At 41.3% G+C, this 21,533-nt stretch overlaps 1 protein-coding gene across 9 annotated transcripts in view; it reads left to right on the top strand.

Annotated features, from left to right (window-relative positions):
* Positions 1-21,533, top strand: part of DOCK8 (dedicator of cytokinesis 8) — a 235,657-nt gene that overhangs the window by 180,812 nt on the left and 33,312 nt on the right. For all 9 annotated transcript variants that reach the window (XR_014822445.1, XR_014822448.1, XM_084987023.1 and 6 more), the window contains 9 exons: positions 703-842; positions 6,188-6,357; positions 8,949-9,094; positions 11,488-11,670; positions 12,046-12,178; positions 13,122-13,209; positions 17,686-17,782; positions 19,221-19,355; positions 20,259-20,411. Coding sequence is in view for 7 of the 9 variants with exons in the window: in XM_084987023.1 (XP_084843149.1) it covers positions 703-842; positions 6,188-6,357; positions 8,949-9,094; positions 11,488-11,670; positions 12,046-12,178; positions 13,122-13,209; positions 17,686-17,782; positions 19,221-19,355; positions 20,259-20,411 (1,245 nt within the window). In the remaining 2 variants the exon portion in view is untranslated. The remainder of the gene's footprint in view (positions 1-702; positions 843-6,187; positions 6,358-8,948; positions 9,095-11,487; positions 11,671-12,045; positions 12,179-13,121; positions 13,210-17,685; positions 17,783-19,220; positions 19,356-20,258; positions 20,412-21,533) is intronic.

The following is a 21,533-nucleotide window of genomic DNA, read 5'->3' as shown; positions in this document are numbered from 1 at the left end:
CCTTGGTACTAACACCAAGGAGAAGGCTTGTCTTCATAATGCTTTTTTAAAAAACTCTTAGCTCTTCTCACCAAATGGCATAATTCAGATGTGCACTACAGGACTGTCTTCCCTGTCAACTGGGAAAGAGCTGACTGACAAGCAGATGCTCCAGATGTGATAGCTGTGCCCTGGGTCCTCTCCCATGCTCCCTTCTGACTGCCCAGCCTCACCAAACCAGAAAGGCCTTCCAGAGACATTTCAGATTCTCCTAGTGAAATATAAAGTATGCCCCCAAAGGGAGAACACAGGAATTTCCCAGGACTGGTCAATCTGGCACTTCCCTGCCTGATGCCACTTCCAGTTTCCAGGCCAGTACACTTCAGACAGTGTATATAAAGCCATGTTCAGAAGTTTAACAGGAGCTTTAAATAAAGGTGGCAGTTTGTCATAGAGGAATCTCCTGCTTACAGTCATAACGTTGGGTCCAGTCCCGTCTTCTCTACCCAAGTGTTATCCCAGGATTTTAAGCTTTGTTGGAAAAGCAGAGTGAACGCTCCAAATCTCAGTTTCTTCATCTGTCACGTGGGGATGCGAGAGGTGCCTGTTTCACTGCACGGCCCTTATGGAACCTGGCAGTGGCACACGCTCAATAACTACTACCCATCATGATGTTAATTCCAGCTCCGTTGATTCATAGAACTGCTCCTTATGTTTCTGTAGAACTCCAGCTCCTGCTCCAGTTTCCAGGACCAGAAGATTGCCAGCATGTTTGATTTGACACCAGAGTACCGCCAGCAGCATTTCCTCACCGGGCTTCTCTTTACAGAACTGGCCGCAGCCCTGGATGCCGAAGGGGAAGGGTAGGTTTCAGATATTTAAAATGGAAGACAAAGAAAAAAAAAAAAAAAAGCAGGCTCTTTACTAAAGTTTGCAGTTCACCCTCTCTTGCTTGGCAGAAAACTTTACCATTCATCAGACCGGTAGAAGCAGCCATGTGTTGAGAAAATGGTGCCAGTAGGAATGTGGCAAGGCCTTAGGGAGGGAGAGAAACCATAAAATAGCTCTTTTCAGCCATTTATTCATTAAGAGGAAGTTAGTAATTCTGCTGGGTTTCCCTGGGGTGCTTGATTAGTGAACTCCTTAGAAACAGCTATTTTAAACGTATGCCCCTGGGTGATCTGTGTGCACACAAAGGAAGGAGCTGGATGCCACTTGGCTCAATGCTGACAAAGGAAGTGACCTCCGATGGAAAGGTGGTTGCTCCATGCCCAGAGTAGGTTTCTTGCAAAAAGACCTTCCCAGTCTATGAGAGATGCCACAGGCTCAGGGCTTGTAAATTCTTTCACCACTCACAAACCTGATCACCCAGAGGCCCATGGCAGTATCTTGACTTGAAGTCATCAAACAAGGACTTCCATTCGTTCCTTCTTTCTCTCTGCTCCCTAAACCCATGGGATTGGACCTGACTGGATGGGAGCAGACCAGTCCTTCCAAAATCCTCTACATTCCATTCAGTAGTTACTGAATGCCTGCCATGGGCCATTCACAGTTGAGAGGTGGAATATATCAGAGCTGTATCAGTGCATAAAGCAGACAAAATTCCTTGCCCCCCTAGACTAGCTCACCATTCAGGGACTCAAATCCAAGGATCATTAGGGTTGGAAAATCATTTAGGTTCCGCCCTTTTGGTGTTCACATTAGGCCCACGGAATTGAAGAAACTTTCCTAAAGTTACACAGCAGAGCCAAGTTCAGAGCCATGGTCTCCTGAGTCCCTCTCCAGGGCCCACTTTCCTGTACCACGTCACCTCCCTTCCTGGGGACTCCTATGATGCCTGCTTTCTTCCTTCCTCTGCTAAAGAAGTTTCTGGAATAGAGTATGCTGATGAATGGCAGCGTTGCTCTTCCTTATAGATTTTTGTCTAATGGGAAATTCTTTAGTGTCCTCAAAGTGCTTATAAATTTGTGAAGAAAACAGGACATCTCTGTATGAAACAATCATGGGAACACAAAATTTTGTAACTTCAATAACAAATGTGTTCCAGGTGCTTTGCCCATGTCAGTATTGCCTAAGTGAGTGTGTGTCTCTATCTCTTAGCTGGTCAGTGTGGGAAAGCTTATGTTCTTAGCTGTAACTTCTGCCTCATTCCAGAATTTCAGGTGTTACGTGTATCTTTAAAGAGCTTCATTTTCCAAGGCTTTAATTTCGTCTTCTCTCAACCCTTACTAAACTCTTCTCAATGTTCTCTATAAAACTTCCTTCTCTATAGCTAACATAAATTTTCACAGCAACACCGGGTGCCCTGACACCACACATGCTGATAACATGCGGAGAAGGAGGCTTGCACACACAAAAAAATTCCCTTCGTATAAACACACGCACTCACGCGCATATACACATACACACACACTTAGTCTTAATTCTTTTGGTAGCACTTATTTACAAGATTTCTGAAAGCGCTCTTTAATATTTACCTAAGCAGTAGTTTCTATGTTCCATTTCCCTTCTAGTGAAATGTCTAGGGAAACAGCCTTTACATCTGTTCTGATTCCTCATAAAATGCTTGTTTTTATTTCACTAGCAACATGGTAGAGTATGGTCAGAGGTCATCATGTAATTATGTTCAATCAAGTAGGTACATTCTTCAGACACACACACACACACACACACACACACACACACACACACACACACACGGTACCTTTTCTACCCCCCAGAGGGTAACTAATTGAGTGTCACTCCTTTGGCAACACAATAATCCGTGATTGCTGGGTTGTCAGTTCCTCTCCTGGAGAGTCATTAAAAATGCCATCACGGATTTGCCAGGTGGGCAGAAAACCTCAGAGGCATCTTCTCCTTTGACAGTGCATCTTCTGCGCTGGTACTTCCCTTTGCTGCCAAGGCAATTAATGGACTCACGCACACCTGCCCATTTGAGGCACAGGGCCAGTAGGACACGTATCAATACCTGAACTCCTGAAAGAAACCTCAGTTCTAGTTTCCAGTGGGTCTCCCTGAAACCTCCCTTACCTGGGGGTGTCCACAAATGTTTATACGTCATTAAAACCATAATGGTTTTCAAGCATGTGGAAATTCTCTAGCACTCTGTGGTATGCTACCAAATGTTTAAATTAATTCCTTCACACATTCTTCCAAATAACAGAAGAGAGAACACATCCCAACTCATTCTTTCAAGCCAGCATTTCTGTGATGGCAAAAGCAGACAACAACAGCACAAGAAAACAGCAGACCAATACAGTTATAGATGTAAATATCTTCAACAAAAGATCAGACCCAGCAACATATAAAAAGGATTATACACCATGGCTAAGTAGAATTTATCCCAGGAGTGCAAGATTGGTTTAGCATCTGAAAATCGATTGACATAATACATTATATGATGAGAATAAAGAATAAAACCTATGTGATAATCTCAATAGATGAATAAAAAGCATTGAAAAAAACCCAGAACCTTGTCCTGACAAACCCTATAGGAATATATTTGAGTTTCCTCAACCCAATAAAGGCATCTACGAAAAACCCACAGCTGACATCATATTTATTGGTAAAAGACTAAATGCTTTCCTTTTAAGGTTGGGAACAAGATAAGAATGTCCACTCCTGCTTCTTGTATTCAATGTTGTACTGGAAGTTCTATCTAGGGTAGTTAGACAAGAAAATGAAATAAAAGGTATTCATATTGGAAAGGAAGAAGTAAAGCTGTCCCTATTCACAGAGGACAAGATTTGTTTGTAGAAAATCCCAGAGAACCCATAAAAAACTATTAAAGGTAATAAATGAATTCAGCAAATTTGCAGGTACAAGATCAATATACCAAAATTAATTGTATTTCTATACTCCTGCAGTGAACAATATGAAATTAAAAAAACAATTCCACTTAATGTAGCATCAAAAGAATACAAATCTTTGGAATAAATTTAACAAAATAAGTACAAGAATTGTACACTGAAAACTATAAAACACTTTCAAAAGAAATAAAGAGATCTAAATAAATGGAGAGGCATGACACTTTCATGGATCAGAAAATTTAATATTGTTAAGATGGTAGTACTCCCCAAATTGATCTACAGATTCAGTACAATTCCAGCTGGCTTTTATAGAAATGGACAAATTGACACAAAATTTGTGTAGAAATTCAAAGGACTTCCATATTGCCAAAACGGTCTTGAAAAAGAAAAACAAAAATGGAGAACACACATTTCCCAATTTCAAAACTTACTATAAAGTAGTCAAGACCAGGGAGTTCCCACTGTGGCTCAGTGGGAATGAACCCAACTAGTAGGCATGAGGATGCTGGTTCCATCCCCAGCCCCTTTTAGTGGATTAAGGATGAGCCACTGTGGTCTCAGATGAGGCTCAGATCACACATTCCAGTGGCTGTGGCATAGGCCAGCAGCTGCAGCTCCAATTCGACCCCTAGCCTAGGAATTTCCATATGCCTTGGGTGTGGCCCTAAAAAGACCAATAAATAAATAAATATATAAATAGTCAAGACCACATGGTTCTGACTTAAAGATAGACATGTAAATTAATGAAATTGAATTGAGTTTAGAAATTAAATCCTCACGTTTGTAGCCAACCAATTCTTGACCAGAGTGTCAAAACAATTCAGTGGGTGCAAGAACAATGTTTTCAACAAATAGCACTGGGAAAACTGGATATCCACATTCAAAAGAAGTAAGCTGGATCCCTGTTTCACACCATATACAAAAATTAAATCAAAATGGAGAGATCCTGCTGTGGTACAGCAGGTTAAGGTCACAGCTGTGGCTCAGATTTGATCCCCCACCTGGAAACTTCTATATGCCACAGGTGTGCCCCCCCATGCCCAAAAAAGAAAGAGAGATAAAAGACTTAAATATATATGTTAAAACTATGTAACTCTTAGATGAAATCACAAGGGTAATAATCTTCATGAAATTTGAATAGGCATTAGTTTCTTAGATCTGACACCGAAAAGACACCTGGCAAAAGAGGGAAAAAAGATAAATTAGACTTGATTAAATTTAAAATTTCTGTGATTTATAGGACATCATTAAGAAGGTGAAAACACAGCAAACAGAATGGGAGAAAAATTTGCAAATCATAGTTCTAATGAGGGATTTGTATTTAAAAAATATTTTAAAGTCAACTCAACAACTCAATAATAAAAGAACAAACAACTCAATTTTTTAAAGGTCACAGGATCAGAATAGACATTTCTCCAAAGAAGATATGACTAATAAGCACATTAAAAAGTTCTCAGCATAATTAACCATCAGGGAAATGCTTTTCAAAACCAGGTACATATCCCTTCTTTCTTAGTTCCTTTGAGTTGCTATAACAAAAATAGCGTAGACTTAGTGGCTTATAAACCACAGAAATTTCTCACAGCTCTGGAGGCAGGGAAGTTAAGGATCAAGGTGCTGGCAGTTTCAGCATCTGGCGAGGACCCACTCCCTAGTTCATAGATGGTCATTTTCTTGCTATGTTCACCCACACCGAAAGGGAGCTCTCTTGGGTCTCTTTTATAAAGGTTCTACTCTCATTCCAGAGCCCTAAAGACCCAAAGGCCCCACCTCCAAACACCATCACATTGGAAATTAAGTTTCAACATAAAAGTCTGGAACAGGTCACAAACATTCAGCTCATACCACCTTCATACCCACCAGGATGGCTTAATAGATAATAATAAGTATTGGAAAAGAGAAAATACACTGCTGATGGGAATGTAAAATGATATAGCCACTGCTGAGAACAGTTTGGTGGTTCCTCTAAAGATTAAATATAGAGTTACCATACGATCTAGGTATTCTACCCTGAGGTAGATACCCAAGAGAAATAAAACATACAACCACAGAAGAACTTGTAAACAAATATGCATAGCAGCACTCATAATTCATAATATCCAAAAAGTAGAAACAACTCAAATGTCCTTCAGTTGATGAATGGATAAATAAAATACATTCATGCAATGGAATATTATTCAGTGATGAAAAGGTGTGGAATACTGATGATACAACATGTTGCATTCTAAGCATCACGCCAACAGCAGAGCCAGGACTAGAACACAGGCAGTTTGTCTCTGTATTCTATATATTTCTACTCTAATTTGTTTGGCTTTCACATTGTCATCCCATTGTTCAGGAGCATTCTGCTCAGGCTCCCTTCACCGTAACTTTGGTTTTCTGTGTTGCACCAACAGAATCAGCAAAGTGCAAAGGAAAGCCGTCAGTGCCATCCACAGCCTGCTCAGTTCTCACGACCTGGACCCACGTTGTGTCAAACCAGAGGTGAAGGTCAAAGTAGCTGCCCTCTACCTGCCTTTGGTGGGTATCATTTTGGATGCTTTGCCACAGCTCTATGACTTTACAGGTAACACTGCCTTCTATTTCCTTCTTTGGAGTGATGGGGGCCCCTGCCAAATACCCCACTAGAATGAGCTTTCTATTACTAGCTTCAGTGCTATATGCTTGTGTGAACAATTCCCAACACCCATGCTCTCCAATACTTTTTAACGTAGGCCCCAATAGATGGGTTTTTTTAAAGGCACATCGCACTGTATGTTTTTTATTTAGAAATTGTTCATTCATTCATTCAATCATTGGTCTGTTGGTATATGATAAACATTATTGACCATACACCCCAAAGGATGAGATAACAGAATTTCTCCTTTTGGAGATCCCTGCTCTAAGGCCTTGAAATAAAGGTGTTCTTTCTCTTTTGTAAGTGTTAAAGAAACAGACCCAAATGAGTCTAAACACTTGTACCATGCAAACAAAACAAAAACTGGGGTTAGTGGATGAAAACTGTTGCATTTGGACAGGCAATGCGATCCTGCTATATAGCACAGGGAATTATGTGTCTAAGCACTTGTGATGGAACATGATGAAGGATAATGTAAGAAAAAGAATGTGTGTGTGTAAACTGGGTCACTGTGTAGGTACAGCAGAAATTGACAGAACATTGTAAATCAATTATAAGAAAAATTTTCAAAAAAAAAAAAAAAAAACAGCAGAGGAATTTTGCCTTTGGCACCAAGAGACTCATTCTAAGGTTGAGGTCAGTATCTCCAACTTGGCGGCAAGAGGAAAGGCTAGATTGTCTAGAAGGCCTTTGTGCACCTCCTGAGTTTATTGGCATATTACAGTGTGGATTAGGGAATATAGACAAACAAAACTCCCCTCTCCCAAAAGGAACTTCTTTTCTGACACCTGAGAAAGACAATCCCATCTGCCTGCCCTCCTGCTCCTCCCAACACACACACACACACACAATTCTGACCACTTCAGAGTGGTTCCTGCTTTTCCTCAAGCAAAGAGAAGTTCTTAGACATTACCACACTGTCCTCTTGACAGAGGAAGGAACCTGAGGATGCTTATTAAGCCCAGAATCCTTGCAGGCAATCATGTGCCAAATCTGGGAACCATCCATGTTTTCCTACTTCCTCCAAATGTAAACTGTCCTTGGTGACTAAATTATTTCTAAGATCCTGTGTTGACAATTATTTAGCTCATGTAAATGAGGAGGGAGAAACAGGCAAGGAAATTACAGAAGCCAGCTTGGCAAATGAGTGGTCTGACTGCAGGGTGAGGTGCATCAAGCTTCCTCTAGCTGTGCCTGACTGGAGAGCAGGTGGAGAATAGAGTCATCTGCAGTATATAAAGATGTGATTTAGAGCGTGGCACGTGATTTGCAGACCACTTCTAGAATTTTGCCTGGACATTTCAAGAAAGTTTCCTTTGAAGACCTGTGACTTGTTTATTCCCAAAGCAGGGAATTGTTAGCACACATTGCACAAAGCTTCCTTCTTGGTTAGAATTTTCCTAATCAGTCACTTGGAATGAGAACTTTTCAGCACTTGGTCTTTGAATCTTTGAAATCTCAGTGGTTTCTTTACATACACACTGAACTTTATAGTCATGACATAGCTGACAAGAGGGAAAACAGTACAAGTATTCTATTTTTAGAGGTAATATAGTGTATCTATTACATATGAAATCTTTCAATGGATAAACTAATAGGTATGTTATTTTTTTTTAAAAAAAGATACAGCTGAACTCAAATTCTAGCCCGTTTCTTACTGTATGTGACCTTTGGCAAGTTGCTCAGCCTTCTAATGCTTTCACTTCCTTTCCTCGGCTATAAAAATGTGATAACGATGCTTATTATCTTAAGGGTCGTGATAAAGATAAAATGAGAGAACTTCTATAAAAGCATTTTGGCATCAGATGTTCATATCCTTCCCACCTTTTCTTGTAACTATGATCCTAGGCACATTTAGGGGAAATGAGAATGAATCCTCAAATTAATCCTGATAATGTTATCAGGTCTTGAATAGTTGCCACATGCTCTTCATTTCACCAGTTGTTTAAAAAACTTAGTTGCCTTAAAAAACAATAGTGAATTATTATTTTTTAAAATTGAATTCTGTTGTCAGAAGTTCCACAGGTGAAAATACCATTTATACTCTAGTATTATAAGTCAAAATACTATAATGTTGATGAGTCTAATAAAATCGTGAGTTTTTAATGAGTCAGTCACATGTGTTTTTTAGCACGCTTTTTTCAGAACTGCTTCAATAAATACTTTCTGTTTATGTAATTGATCATGGCCTTAAAAATCAACCTTTTAAATGGTGGGTCTTTATTTTGTTTGCATACATCTAGACCTGTGTATAAACATACATACATCTATATTACATGGATATAATAAATGGCTTAATAGATCATTTCTTTTTGGCACTGAATGATTTCCCATTGTCTGGATGTGCCACAATTTGTTTATCCATTCACCTACTAAAGGACCTCTTGGTTGCTTCCAAGTTGCGGCAGTTATGAATAAAACTGCTGTTAGTATGGTGTGCAGACTTTTGTGTGAACCTAAGGTTTTCAACTCCTTTGGTTAAATACCAAGGAGCACAATAACTGGATCATATGGTAAGACCAATAATATTTTAATTACAGCTGCAGATGCCCGCAGTGGAAAAAATCGTGCCAATGGCTCGGATGAAGAACAAGAAGGGAGCAGTGCAATTAACCAGAATGTGGCATTGGCCATAGCTGGGAATCACTTTAACTTGAAGACAAGTGGAACAATGCTGTCTTCCCTGGTATGTTGGTGCACATGCCTCTTGTTTATTTTTCATATTGTGTCTTCTCCCATCCTCTAATGGGCTTGTTCTTAAATTCACCTACCAGAACCCAGCCTAGATCAGGCAGTGAGATTTCTGCTAGAAAGGAATCTTGGTGAGGCCAGCAGTTGAGAAGGGAAATGGCACAGGTGAGGCAGCACCCAGTCAGATGGGGTTCTGGCAACAGCAGAGACTCACAGATCAAATTCAGGCAGTTTCAGTGGCGCCAAGTCCAAGGCTCAGAAAACCAAGAAAGGTAAGCTTGGAAAATCTGGGATTCTTGCACAGATCAAACCAAGACTCCCTCAAGTGGGAGGCTTGAGCTGTGTTTATTCTATATGTTTATTATTCATCCTATGTCTGCCTCAAAAAAAAAAAAAAAAAAAGAAAGAAAGAAAGAAAGAAAGAATGAAGGAGGCCGGTTGCTTGCTAGGCTGTGTCATAAGCTTCTTCAGTTTTTTTTTTTGCATTCCCAGAGAGTCTCAGAAGAGTTGTTTGGCTTTGTCCTATACATATATACATATATATATATATACATATATTTATTTATATAAAAAATATATATAGATATAAATTTTATTTTTTTTCTTTTGGCCGCCCCAAGGCATAGGGAGTTCCTTGGCCAGGGATCAGATCTGAGCTGCAGTTGAGACCTAAGCTGCAGCTGCAACAATGCAAGATCCTTAACCCACTGTACAGGGGGTCAAGCCTGAGTCCCAGTGCTCCCAAGATGCCACCAATCCTGTTGCTCCACAACAGAAACTCCCACTCTGTCCTTTAGCACAGACTCTGCAGGCTTGAAGAGGGGCTTTTCCAGGAATACAGCTTCTGATTCACTCGAGGTGGAATCTACCTCTGTTCCTTGCTGGGCTCTGATGCCTTTGTCAAGACCGCACTGCAGGAGTTCCCATCTTGGTGCAGCGGAAACAAATCCGACTAGGAACCATGAGGTTGCAGCTTTGATCCCTGGCCTCTCTCAGTGGGTTGAGGATCCGGCATTGCCATGAGCTGTGGTGTAGGTTGCAGACGAGGCTTGGATCTCTCGTCACTGTGGCTGTGGTGTAGGCTGGCAACAACAGCTCTGATTAGACCCCTAGCCTGGGAACCTCCATGTGCTGCAGGTGTGGCCCTAAAAAAAAAAAGACAGCACTGCAGCCTCTAGCATTTTAACTTTACATTTCAGCGTAGCATTTATCTATGCAGAGAACTCAACACAGTTCTTTACTGGGAAGGTAGACTTTCGACCTAACTCTGCTTTGCTGGGTGACTTTCTCCTCTTCCCTCCAGCCCTCCCCATCCCCAGACACCCCCGTGAGAGCTGAGGGGCAAGGAGGTAAAAAAGAGAAAAGATGTTTGGGAGTTGACATAACTCATCCTACAGTGTAATAAATATACTACTCCACCTTTGTATATCTGTCTTACTAAAGTCAGCTGCTTGAGGTAGTGTGTGCCTTTTATGTTGTTTATCTCTAACAGAAACTCAGAAGCCCAAGTTTTGCCTATTAAATGCTTCCTCTGAAGTTATAATACATCTAAAGATTTCATTTCTTCTTATGGCCATATTCAGAAAATCCAAAGTCACTTCATAAGCCCTATCATTCCCATCTAAACCTGCCATTTTCCTCACATAGGAACCTATACCTCACTGCAGTGTCATCACTACATTCCATTAGATATTAGCTCTGCCACATGAACCACATATTGTCCTCGGTGTTGACTGGAAGAGCAACAGACAGTGTGCTCAGCACTCAAAAATGAACACTTGTGGCCAGAGCATGAAAGCAGATAGCCTGAGCCCCCACCCCCTGCTCCCAGGAAAACATAAATTGTGATTTAAAGTCCCACTGCAGGGGACCCACTGAATGATGCATTTGATTAATTTGCTGAGCAGTTCATGACCCTTATACTTTGGATTCTGACAAAGAAGCTAAATCTTGAATAGTTAGGATATTCGGGGAACCCAGCCAGGGTAGTTCCCTGCTAGAAGTCCAACCCAGCAGTCTCCAGTTTGAAGGAAAAATACATGAAGAACTTAGCAGCTTAGCCCCTGTGTCACTGAGATGGGGGACAGAGAGGGCATGGTCAAGGTCCAAGGCAGACCACTAGACCACACTGCTCCTGAAACAGAGGGTGCCTACAGGTACGTGGCTGAAAGTCTCATTCAGATATTGCCCCAGGCCAGCCCCTTTGCGGAGCAGACCCACTCAAAGAACACAGCTTCTCTTGTGGAGGGGAGGCAGAGTTCCTGGAAACAGATCCCAGGCCTTGGAAGAAGTCCAGTTACTATGTCCTAAGAAATGAGCATCCCTTTCCATGTGTCTGCTGCTCAACCTCTTCCCCTGTGTCCTTCTCCCCAATCTGCTTCCTTCCAGCCCTACAAGCAGTACAACATGCTGAATGCCGACACGACCCGAAACCTCATGATTTGCTTCCTCTGGATCATGAAAAATGCTGATCAGATCCTCCTTAGGAAGTGGATTGCCGACTTGCCATCCATGCAGCTAAACAGGATTTTAGATCTCCTTTTCATCTGTGTCTCATGTTTTGAATACAAAGTAAGTATGGGGTGGCTCAGTTTGCCACTCAGCTCTTATCTCCCAAGTTCTTTTCTGTCTTGTCACTGTTCCCCTTTGTTTGGGCAACAGGGGCACCATTAATTTTGTGGTATTTCTGTAGTAGAATCTATAACCCATATGCATATCTATAGCCTATCTAGATACAATCATTCCCCTGGGAAAGAGCTCTGCCTTCTGCAGAGAGAACACATTCCCATTAATAGGATTTCAGCCTCAGGATCCCCCAGGATAGAGTATCTCTGTAGCATGTGTCCAAATTGGCTGATGTCACTGTGAGGTGTTCTGCCTTGAGGATTCTCCCCATAGACAGAGATCTCACCAAGCTTAATGTCCTTCTGCTTCTTTCCCATGCAGGGAAAACAGACTTCTGACAAAGTCAGTACCCAAGTTCTGCAGAAGTCGAGGGACGTCAAAGCCAGGCTAGAAGAGGCTTTGCTGCGAGGTGAAGGGGCCAGAGGCGAGATGATGCGGCGCTGCCGGGCTCCAGGTGTGTTGGAGCAGCCCTTTCCTGCTGTCAGCGAGTTTTGTACCCTCCTCCCCAGAGGAATCACAGACACCATCACTCTCTTAAGATGTTATGATAACAGAGACAGGCAGATTCTGGGATCTTGTGCATGATGTTTGTAATGTTAGCCCCGTGCCTCTAGGGTAAAGTGCCTTTCCTGAGGTCACAGGAGCCTCAGAAACGTCCCCAAATGGCCTCTTCTGTTTAAAACTTGGTGGTAGTAAAAGGTGTCATCCAAGAATGCAAGTCACAGGTTGAGGTGAATGGCATCTTCCACAAGGGTGACGCTTCTCCCCAGGAAAGTTGAATAGTCTATGTAGGTGGTTCTACTGGAGGGTTCTGGTTCTAAGGTCATCTCCCCAAATCATGCAGAGTACTGTTAGAATGAAACCAATCCCCCCAGTAATCTCAGAGTATTGCAGTTCCCTAGGGATCCCATCACACCAGAAATGATCTCCGAAAGGCTGAGCTCCTCTCTGTAGGATCGATTGAATCGCTCTAGCACCCCAGTCATGTTCACTGTGCTCAAGTAAAAGAAACAGCTCCCTTTATGCAGTGGAACATAATGGCAGAGAACGTGGAAAGAGCTGAGCTTTTTCAGTGGTGGCTGGGCATCCTCATTCTACACTAGCTCTCCTTTTCAATAATTCAGTGAGAAACCCCAATTTCATTGGAACCCTGCATTCATGCGAAATGTGCTCACTGAAACTCTGTCAAGGTGGACAAGCCTCTAAATGCTAACCTGTCAAAGAACAGGCCAGCCCAGTCAGGGCCATGGGTGGGCTTTGTCTCCCACCAGCACCCAGCACGGGTTCTAATTAGGCACAGATGTGGTGCTGAGTCCTCTCTACTGAGCTTGTTATGGAACTTCTGGTTATCTTGCTAATGCTAATCAAATTCCTATCGTGCATTTCTTAACTCCTAGGGAATGACCGATTTCCGGGCTTAAATGAAAATTTGAGATGGAGGAAAGAGCAGACACATTGGCGGCAAGCTAATGAGAAGCTAGATAAGTGAGTCACTCGGCAACTTTGTGCTACTTTTACCTAAAGTTCAAAACTCTTTTTCCCAGGCTACTTGTATTACTGAAACAACTACATCCTACCAAGGGTAAGAAAATGAAACATCCTTATCTATGTCAGTTCAGTTCATCCATGGGCCCAGGATAGTATTGGGTATAAAGAATTATGATTTCTGGCTCTTAAAACATTCATCACATTGATAAGCATTTAAAGAAAACTAATATTTAGCAACCTCAGCTAAACAAAAGCTGCTGATGAGACAGGACAGGACACCCAGCAATGCATCATTTCAATCCATATTTCCACTCCAGAAATGTGAACAAAGATGTATGTTCAGGGTTATTTATGTCAATTCGACATTAAATTATTTTTTAAAAATTGGAATATTCTAAATGCTTAAGAACAGAGAAATAGATAACGAAATATTAGGTTGGTATTTAAACATTTTTTAATTATTTTAATGATATGGAAAATGCATATGATATGATGTTACTTAAAGCAGAATTGACAATTATTTTTTAAAGCATAATCTTAAGTCTTTGACTACACATAGTAATATATATATATATATATATATTTTTTTTTTTTTTTTTTTTTTTTTTGCTTTTTAGGGCCACACCCACAGCATATGGAAGTTCCCGGGCTAGGGATCAAATTGGAGCTGCAGCTGCCAGCCTCCACCTCAGCCACAGCAGTGCCAAATCCTATCCGTGTCTGTGACCTACGCCACAGCTCACATCAACGCAGGATCCCTAACCCACTGAGTAAGGCCAGGGATTGAACCCGCATCCTCATGGATCCTAGTTGGGTTCATTAACTGCTGAGCCACGAAGGGAATTCCAGTAAATCTATGTTTAAAAGGGTGGAAGGAAATTTACCAATACATTAATCTTGGCTTTCTTTGGATATTGAAAATATTTGTAAATGATGTTCTCCTTTTACTGTGGTGCATTTCCTATAATGAATGTGTATTACAATCTATATTGTCACCAGGAAATAATCTAAAGAAATGAAAGAAGAAATATCCTGCTTGTATTGCATTATACGCTAGATACATCTTGCCATTTATGCCACAATTTGGACGTATGAGACTAAAACTAAATTGTTTGAATAGATAACATGTATCTGCTGTTCCTCTTAGCAGTAGGTAGCCTAATCAATCCTGTGGTTCACTGCCACATTATATGGCTAACCTCCCAACACACACACACACACCCCTGACAAGGCATAGGTAGGGTATTCCCTATGGTATATAAAGCACCCATCTTTAGGAGGTTGGGAGATGGGCAGGCTGGAGTAGTAATGTTTTTTGTAAATATATTACTTTCTTTGTTAATCACAAGAATAAATCATTCAGGTTCACTTATGAGACTTTGGGGAGTCAAATTTATTTTAAAACATGAAAGATTTTTATTATACATGTTACGTGTACAGCCCAGTTGCCCAGTTGTTGGTCTTATGAGTCATATCCATTTGCTTTAGATATTTTATTCTTGCTCTAAGTTCCCTGAACTGATTTATAAGATATTTGGTTTCAAGCAGCCATAAGGTTAAGTTCAGGCAGTGAATCTTTGCCCCAAATCAGAGAATTGTTGGCATGTAGCTAAGGGCTTAGGTGGTTAGGCCATCTACTCCATGAGCTTAAAGGAGAGCCTAACAAAGCATGTTTGCCTGGGCTGTGTAAGTGGATTTTCAGGGAAACAACGCAATCCTGAGGTTGTCTGCGCAGGATGCCCCGAACAGCTCTAGGTTAGGTCTCGGCCCTGAGCTATGGGATGGGCTGCTCTCGTGTTCAGAGTTCATGATTCACCTCTGATCATCTTCAAGGGTGATTTTTTTAAAAAGAGAAACTATAGTAAAATGGTAACTGTTCAGTTGAGCTGGAGAACTTTTGTGATTATAATAGTGGTGTCTTTCACCTTTTTCTTTCAGATCACTTTTAATTATTTTGGCTTTGTATCTTTTAGAGAAGTTGTTTTCAATCTGGGCTGTCCATTAAAATCACCTGGGGAGCTCTTAAAGCTCCCAGTGCCTAGATGTACCTCAGGCAAATTAATTTGGAATCTCCAGTAGTAGGATCCAGAAATAAGTAGATGGTGAAACTCCCCAGGTGATTCTTTTGTAGTCAAGTTTGAAAACCATTGTTTTAGAGAAATAGCTGGTAGGTTTCTTAAAAACCAGATTAAGTAGTGGTGATGGTTGCACGAAAATATGAATGTACTTGATACCACTGAACTGTACGCTTAAAAATGGTTAAGGTGAGAGTTCCCATTTGCCTTGGCTATAAGGAATCCGACTAGTATCCATAAGGACGCAGGTTCGATCCCTGGCCTTGCTCAGTGGATTAAAGATCCGGCATTGTGGTGAACGGTGGTGTAGGTTGCAGATGTGGCTCAGATCTGGCCTTGCTGTGGTTGTGGCATAGGCCAGCAGCTACAGTTCTGACTTGACCCTTGGCCTGGGAACTTCCATATGCTACCAGTGTGGCCCTTAAAAAAAAAAAAAAAAAAGTTAAGGTGGTAAATTTCTGTTATGTATTTTAGCACTATAAAGAAATTTCAAAAAAATCCAGATTATATCACTCTAGATCTGCACTGTCCAGTACAGTAGCTAAGGTAGTTCTATAAGTGAAAAACACATGACACATTATAAATTTAGCACCAATATCTCATTAGTAAAATATCTCATTAGTAAGTTTTATTATAATTACACATTGATGATTTTTTTTAATATATTGGGTTAGATAGAAATACATTAACCCTAATTTTACCTGTTTCTGCCTTTTTTTTTTTTTTTTTTTTTAAGGCCAAACCCACAGCATATGGAGGTTCCCAGGCTAGGGGTCTACTTAGAGCTGTAGGGGCTGGCCTACGCCAGATCTGAGCCGCATCTGCAATCTACACCACAGCTCACAGCAACGCCAGATCCTTAACCCACTGAGCAAGGCCAGGGATCGAACCCTTGTGGTTCCTAGTCGGATTCGTTTCCACTGTGCCACGATGGGAACTCCTCTTACTGCCTTTTTTTTTAGTGTCTACTACAAAATAGAAAATGACATATGTGTCCCCATTATGTTTCTGTTGGACAGCTTTGCCCTGAATCTAAACTGACTAGTAATTTAATAAAAAGTAGCTTTTATATTTCACTTATTTTACACAAATATTATCACTTGGAGAATGAGGGGAATCTGTAGAACTTGGGGCCACAGAGCCTAACCTAAGCATGAAGATGTTTAAAACACAGGGAAATATTTATCCTGAGCCCTCAGTGGTATATAAGAACAGCAGTGCCCCCATTGTTGGGCAAAGTGGGCACAGGCACAGCTGTGTGTTGATCCTGGTCCAAGACTTTTGAGCTCATATCAGGATGCCCCAACTCTATGGCAACACTTTGGCTACTGGGGCCTCTTGGGAGAGTCAGTTCTTCACAATTCCCTTTCCTGACCACTAAATTTAGATGATACAAAATACCTCTTTCCAGCTTCACTTAGATTTTATGAGACTGGATGAATTAAATGCATAAAATGTTCTGATTCAGAGTTCCCATTGTGGCTCGGTGGTTAACAAGCCTGACTAGTATGATGAAGACACAGGTTCAGTCCCTGACCCCACTCAGCAGGTTAAGGATTGCCATGATTTGTGGTATAGGTCAGATGTGGCTCAGATCTGGCATTGCTGTGACTGTAGTATAGGCCAGCAGCTGTAGCTCTGTTATGACCCCTAGCCTGAACCTCTATATGCTGTGGGTATGGCCCTAAATAGCAAAAATAAAAAATAAAAAAATTCTGACTCCTTAAAAAAAGAACCCAACGGAGATGCAGCACCAGGCAGTTTCCCATTCTCCAGTGGGTAATAACCACGGACATCCAGGAGGCTGTTAGTGTCCTACTCCACAGGAATGCAGCCTTGCTTCTCCCTGGGAAATGGCAAAAGGCTCGTACTTTACTGTGCAAAGCCAAGGCAGTCTTTGGAAAGTCAAGACACTGACCTGGTTCTGAAGCATCAGCCTTTCCTAGTTCAACAGCATCACAATTAGCCAAATTCACATCACACCTAGTCTCAGTCCCTCCAGCTTGTTGCAGAGGCTTCCTTGGCTCCAATCTGGAGATGGTTCTCATGTGTGAAACGCAAAAATGGCCCTGAGGCTTTAAGCACCGATCTCATTGGCTGGCCTAATTGCTAGTAGCAACCAATAATTATTTTTCCACTCATTTTGTTATTTTTATAATTGCTGTCATTATTCATAATGGTGGGGATGACCGGGAGACTTTACCTAGAAAATCTTTTTATCTGAGCACCAACCACAGAAAGCACCTGTATTTCCTAGTTACCTGTAATCAGCTGCTTTATTTGCACTTCAAGATTGACTCTTCAGAAGGTTTCTTTACACTTAGAACACAGATTACAGTCATTGGGAAATGGCCAGATTTGATATGCACTTTTAATTTGTCCTCTTTGTGTTTCTTAGAACAAAGGCAGAGTTAGATCAAGAAGCCTTGATCAGTGGCAACCTGGCCACAGAAGCAAATTTAATCATTCTGGATATGCAAGAAAACATTATCCAGGTGAGGACAACGAACACCTGATCTAGTCAACACGATCAAGTCAGTACGTTTACTGGAATTTAATAAGGGATTCTTTATAGAAAATTATGAAATAAATGTGATATAAGATGCTTTTTTAAAAAATGAAGTTGGGTGGTCTATTAACAATAGTGTCCACCTTACAAATTCCAAAGATACTCACTGAACATTCCTCTGGCTTCACTGACATAAAGCTCTCTTGGAAAGAGTTAGATACTTGACAGTCTAACCTTCATAGGTACCTGAGTGTGTGCCAAGTTTATAATGAAAGTGGTGGGCTTATTGTTCAGTATCTAGAATAGGAGTGGGAGGTGGGGTTTTTTGGGTTTTTGTTGTTGTTTGATGAGTCAACTCCCATTTGAATTATGGTTGATGTCTGTATGGAAACTAAGATTATGACTGAACAAAAAATTAGATTATGACTGGACTAGGTAAAAAGAGTGCTAGTGTGATTAATGACATCAGTTTTGGACACAAGTTAGTGAAGCAAATTTGTGCATATGATGAATTTGCCATCCCTGCTATAGAAAAGTGTTGTATCACTGTGAACTTGAAGTAATATAAGTCACCATACTAATTTCATCTTCTCAGTGTCCAAAGAATCTCACGATGTCTAGGTAATGATAAGTTTTTGGTTAACCTGAAAAGTGAGACTTTACATGTTTCCAATGAAAAATCATTTATTAGAATAGATCCAATATTGCTTTATAGGGTTAGAAGAAATATTGTCAAAATGTAGTTGAGCCTTAATAATCCAACTTTTAAGTTGTCTTTTAGAAAATAATTGTGGTACCAAAATAAAGACAAAAAGTATGTGGCAGCTTTGCTAAATGCTTGTTATCAGGTACTTGACATCGCATTGATTATATCTTTATACAGTTCTTTGAATGCTATATTCTTAACACCAGTCCTCAAAATGTATTTGCAGTGTACAAAGGCAGCTGAAGTGTTTTCTCATTGTCTTTGGTGGTGTTAGTCCTGCTGCAGCTCATAAATAAGCTTCTATTTAGAAACATCGCTCCCACAAGCAGCCCTTTTTGCACTGGGAAGCCCACAATTGTATTTTGAAGCCCACAAGGAAAGCTGTGGCTTAAGTAGAAAGAACTTTCCAAAAGCTGTTGCACAGGATTGCCGGCCGTGGGGGTGGTGGTGGGGGAATTGCCTTATACCTTGGTTTGGCAGCCCAGAATTAGGCATAAACCCCAAATCAATTGGGAGTTATGGAACAAGGTCATGTGAAAATAGGTCTTCAGCGATTATGGTAATAGACGGTATGTGTGGTGCTTTCCTAAACCCTTAATTAAGATCCTCGATCAAGAAGAGACGGAACATCCATGTCACTGTGCTAACTGCCAAAAGCATCTACCTGCATCTGCACTGGCACTGCCCAGGGATTCACTGATGCTTTTCTGTTCCCCAGGCTAGCTCAGCTCTGGACTGTAAAGACAGCCTGCTGGGAGGTGTGCTGAGGGTCCTGGTGAATTCTCTGAGCTGTGATCAGAGCACCACCTACCTGACTCACTGCTTTGCGACACTCCGTGCTCTCATTGCCAAGGTAAACATGGGATGCTTGTTTTCTCACTCTTAGTTAAATGTTGAGTCTCATCATCTAGCTTCACATTTCTTGCTTCAGGTGCAGTAAACCCGCAGACCACTATATTAAGTGACAGTGCAGTAAAGGTCTTAAGTCTCGTGAGAAAGGAAGCAGGTACACGGATCCTGTGGGACTCACCTTGGAGAGGAAAAGCAGTGCCTCTCACACAAGGAATGTGGGCCGAACTATAATCATCTGAAATGGCTGCTAATCAGACATGAGAGTGGAAGTCAACTGAGCAACTTTGGTTTTCACCCTCTTGCTTTAATACTTTACCCGAGTGAGATTCAAGTCCTATACACGACTCCCATTAGTAAGTCTTACAAAATGTCATGTCCTAAAATGCAGAAGTTTTAGAAATAAATTTCTTGTAGCCAGAAAAATATAGATTTTCCTTAGGTAAAATGGTTGGTTTATTGCAGATATCCATTTACTCCTTTATTGGAAATCTCAGTTGATGCCTGCTACCCAGGATCTTTGACGTTTAGAAAGTGAAATCCTTCTGCTCTCACCTGTCAGGATCGTCTTCTCTTTCCTGGTCACCAGTAATTTCCAGGGAACTCACTAAACTCAGGGTAATTCCTCCAGAGTTGTGACTTCACCAGGGAATGCAGCCTGGCTAACCGTGCCACGAATTATGCAGCTCTGATGTTAGCTCTGCAGCTCATAATGACACTTTAGTCAACTCCATTGTTTCACTTCATCTTCTGACTCAAGTAACTCATTATCTTTATGGAGCAATGCATTAACTCTTCTGGGCTTTTTGCTTGTCCAAGCAGACATTTAAATATTGCAACAGGCATCTAGTCCAGAAGGTGGATGAAGGTGCCAAGTGCTGTCTAATGGGGCCCTTTTCTCTCCTAGTTTGGCGACTTGCTTTTTGAGGAGGAAGTGGAGCAGTGTGCGGACCTTTGTCAGAGAGTGCTGCATCACTGCAGCAGCAGCATGGACATCACCCGGAGCCAAGCCTGTGCCACTCTCTACCTCCTCATGAGGTTCAGCTTTGGAGCCACCAGTGTAAGCACTCAGGGCCGCCCAGAATCAATAGAGAGAATCAGTGCCAAGCATTGGTTGAGGAAAAGTGTGCACTATTGCAATTGACTTCTGTCCCATGTGAAGGAAACAACTGAGCGTGTTGACAGATAACAGCTTTTTGTTTGAATTTGTATCTAGAAGTCAATGATTAAAACCAATGAAAGCAGTGGTTTCCATCAGTGTGTTTCAGTGAGAAAGGAATGCATACACATAGATTCCAAGTTGTGATCTGTGAGGATGACAACAGAATTAGGAATTCAGAAGAGTTTGTCCTGTTTCTAAATTCTTATTGATTGATAGCAGAATGGACTATGGACGGGTTTGAAATGATTGCTATTATCTATACCTGAGTGTTCATTGAAGCTTAGTAGCCTTTGGAGTTGGGCTTTATTGCAGAATCATCAAGCTTTGCCTTAGTTTGTCTAGATTTTGGTATACTCCTTTTTTTTTTTCTTTTTTTTCTTTTTAGGGCTGCACATGCAGCATATGGAAGTTCCCAGGCTAGGGGTCAACTCACAGCTACAACTGCTGGCCACAGCCACAGCAACTCAGGAGCTGAACCATGTCTGAGACCCACACAACAGCTCATGGCAATGCCAGATCCCTGACCCACTGAGCGAGGCCAGGGATCAAACCTGAGTCCTCATGGATACTAGTCATGTTTGTTACCATTGAGCAATGACAGGAACTCCTATATTTTGGTATATTCTTTTAGAATTTACATTTATGGTCTATGGTTAACGAGCATGCTCACATGATATTAGATAACTTGGCCCATGGAAGAAAGGCAGGGTTCTCAAAATGTATTAGATGTAATTATTGAAAAGCTTTTAAGACATTCCTCAGCAGCCCTTGGAATAGCTATATTTTTCTGTGGGCTTAGAAGACCAGGAAAAACAGAAAGTCGCTGCCTACCTAGTGTCCAGAAGTCTGGCCCACGGAGATCCTGATCCTCTTTGCAGTTTAAATAAAGTTCCAGGAAGAGGAATCTTGGCACAAAAGGAGACACCCTAAGACCCAGCTCTGGAGGAAACTTCCAGTCTTGCTGCACGAAGGTGGCCCAGTTCTCAATGAAAATTTAAAGGGAGCGGACAGATTTATGTC

This window comes from Sus scrofa, chromosome 1 (assembly GCF_054392235.1).
Source record: "Sus scrofa isolate SSC_HxYL_T2T_F1_AM1 chromosome 1, Sscrofa_HxYL_maternal_Yorkshire_Landrace_v2.0, whole genome shotgun sequence".
NCBI lineage: Eukaryota > Metazoa > Chordata > Mammalia > Artiodactyla > Suidae > Sus > Sus scrofa.
Note: the sequence above shows the minus strand (reverse complement) of the source record. Positions and strands in the feature narration are given on the sequence as shown.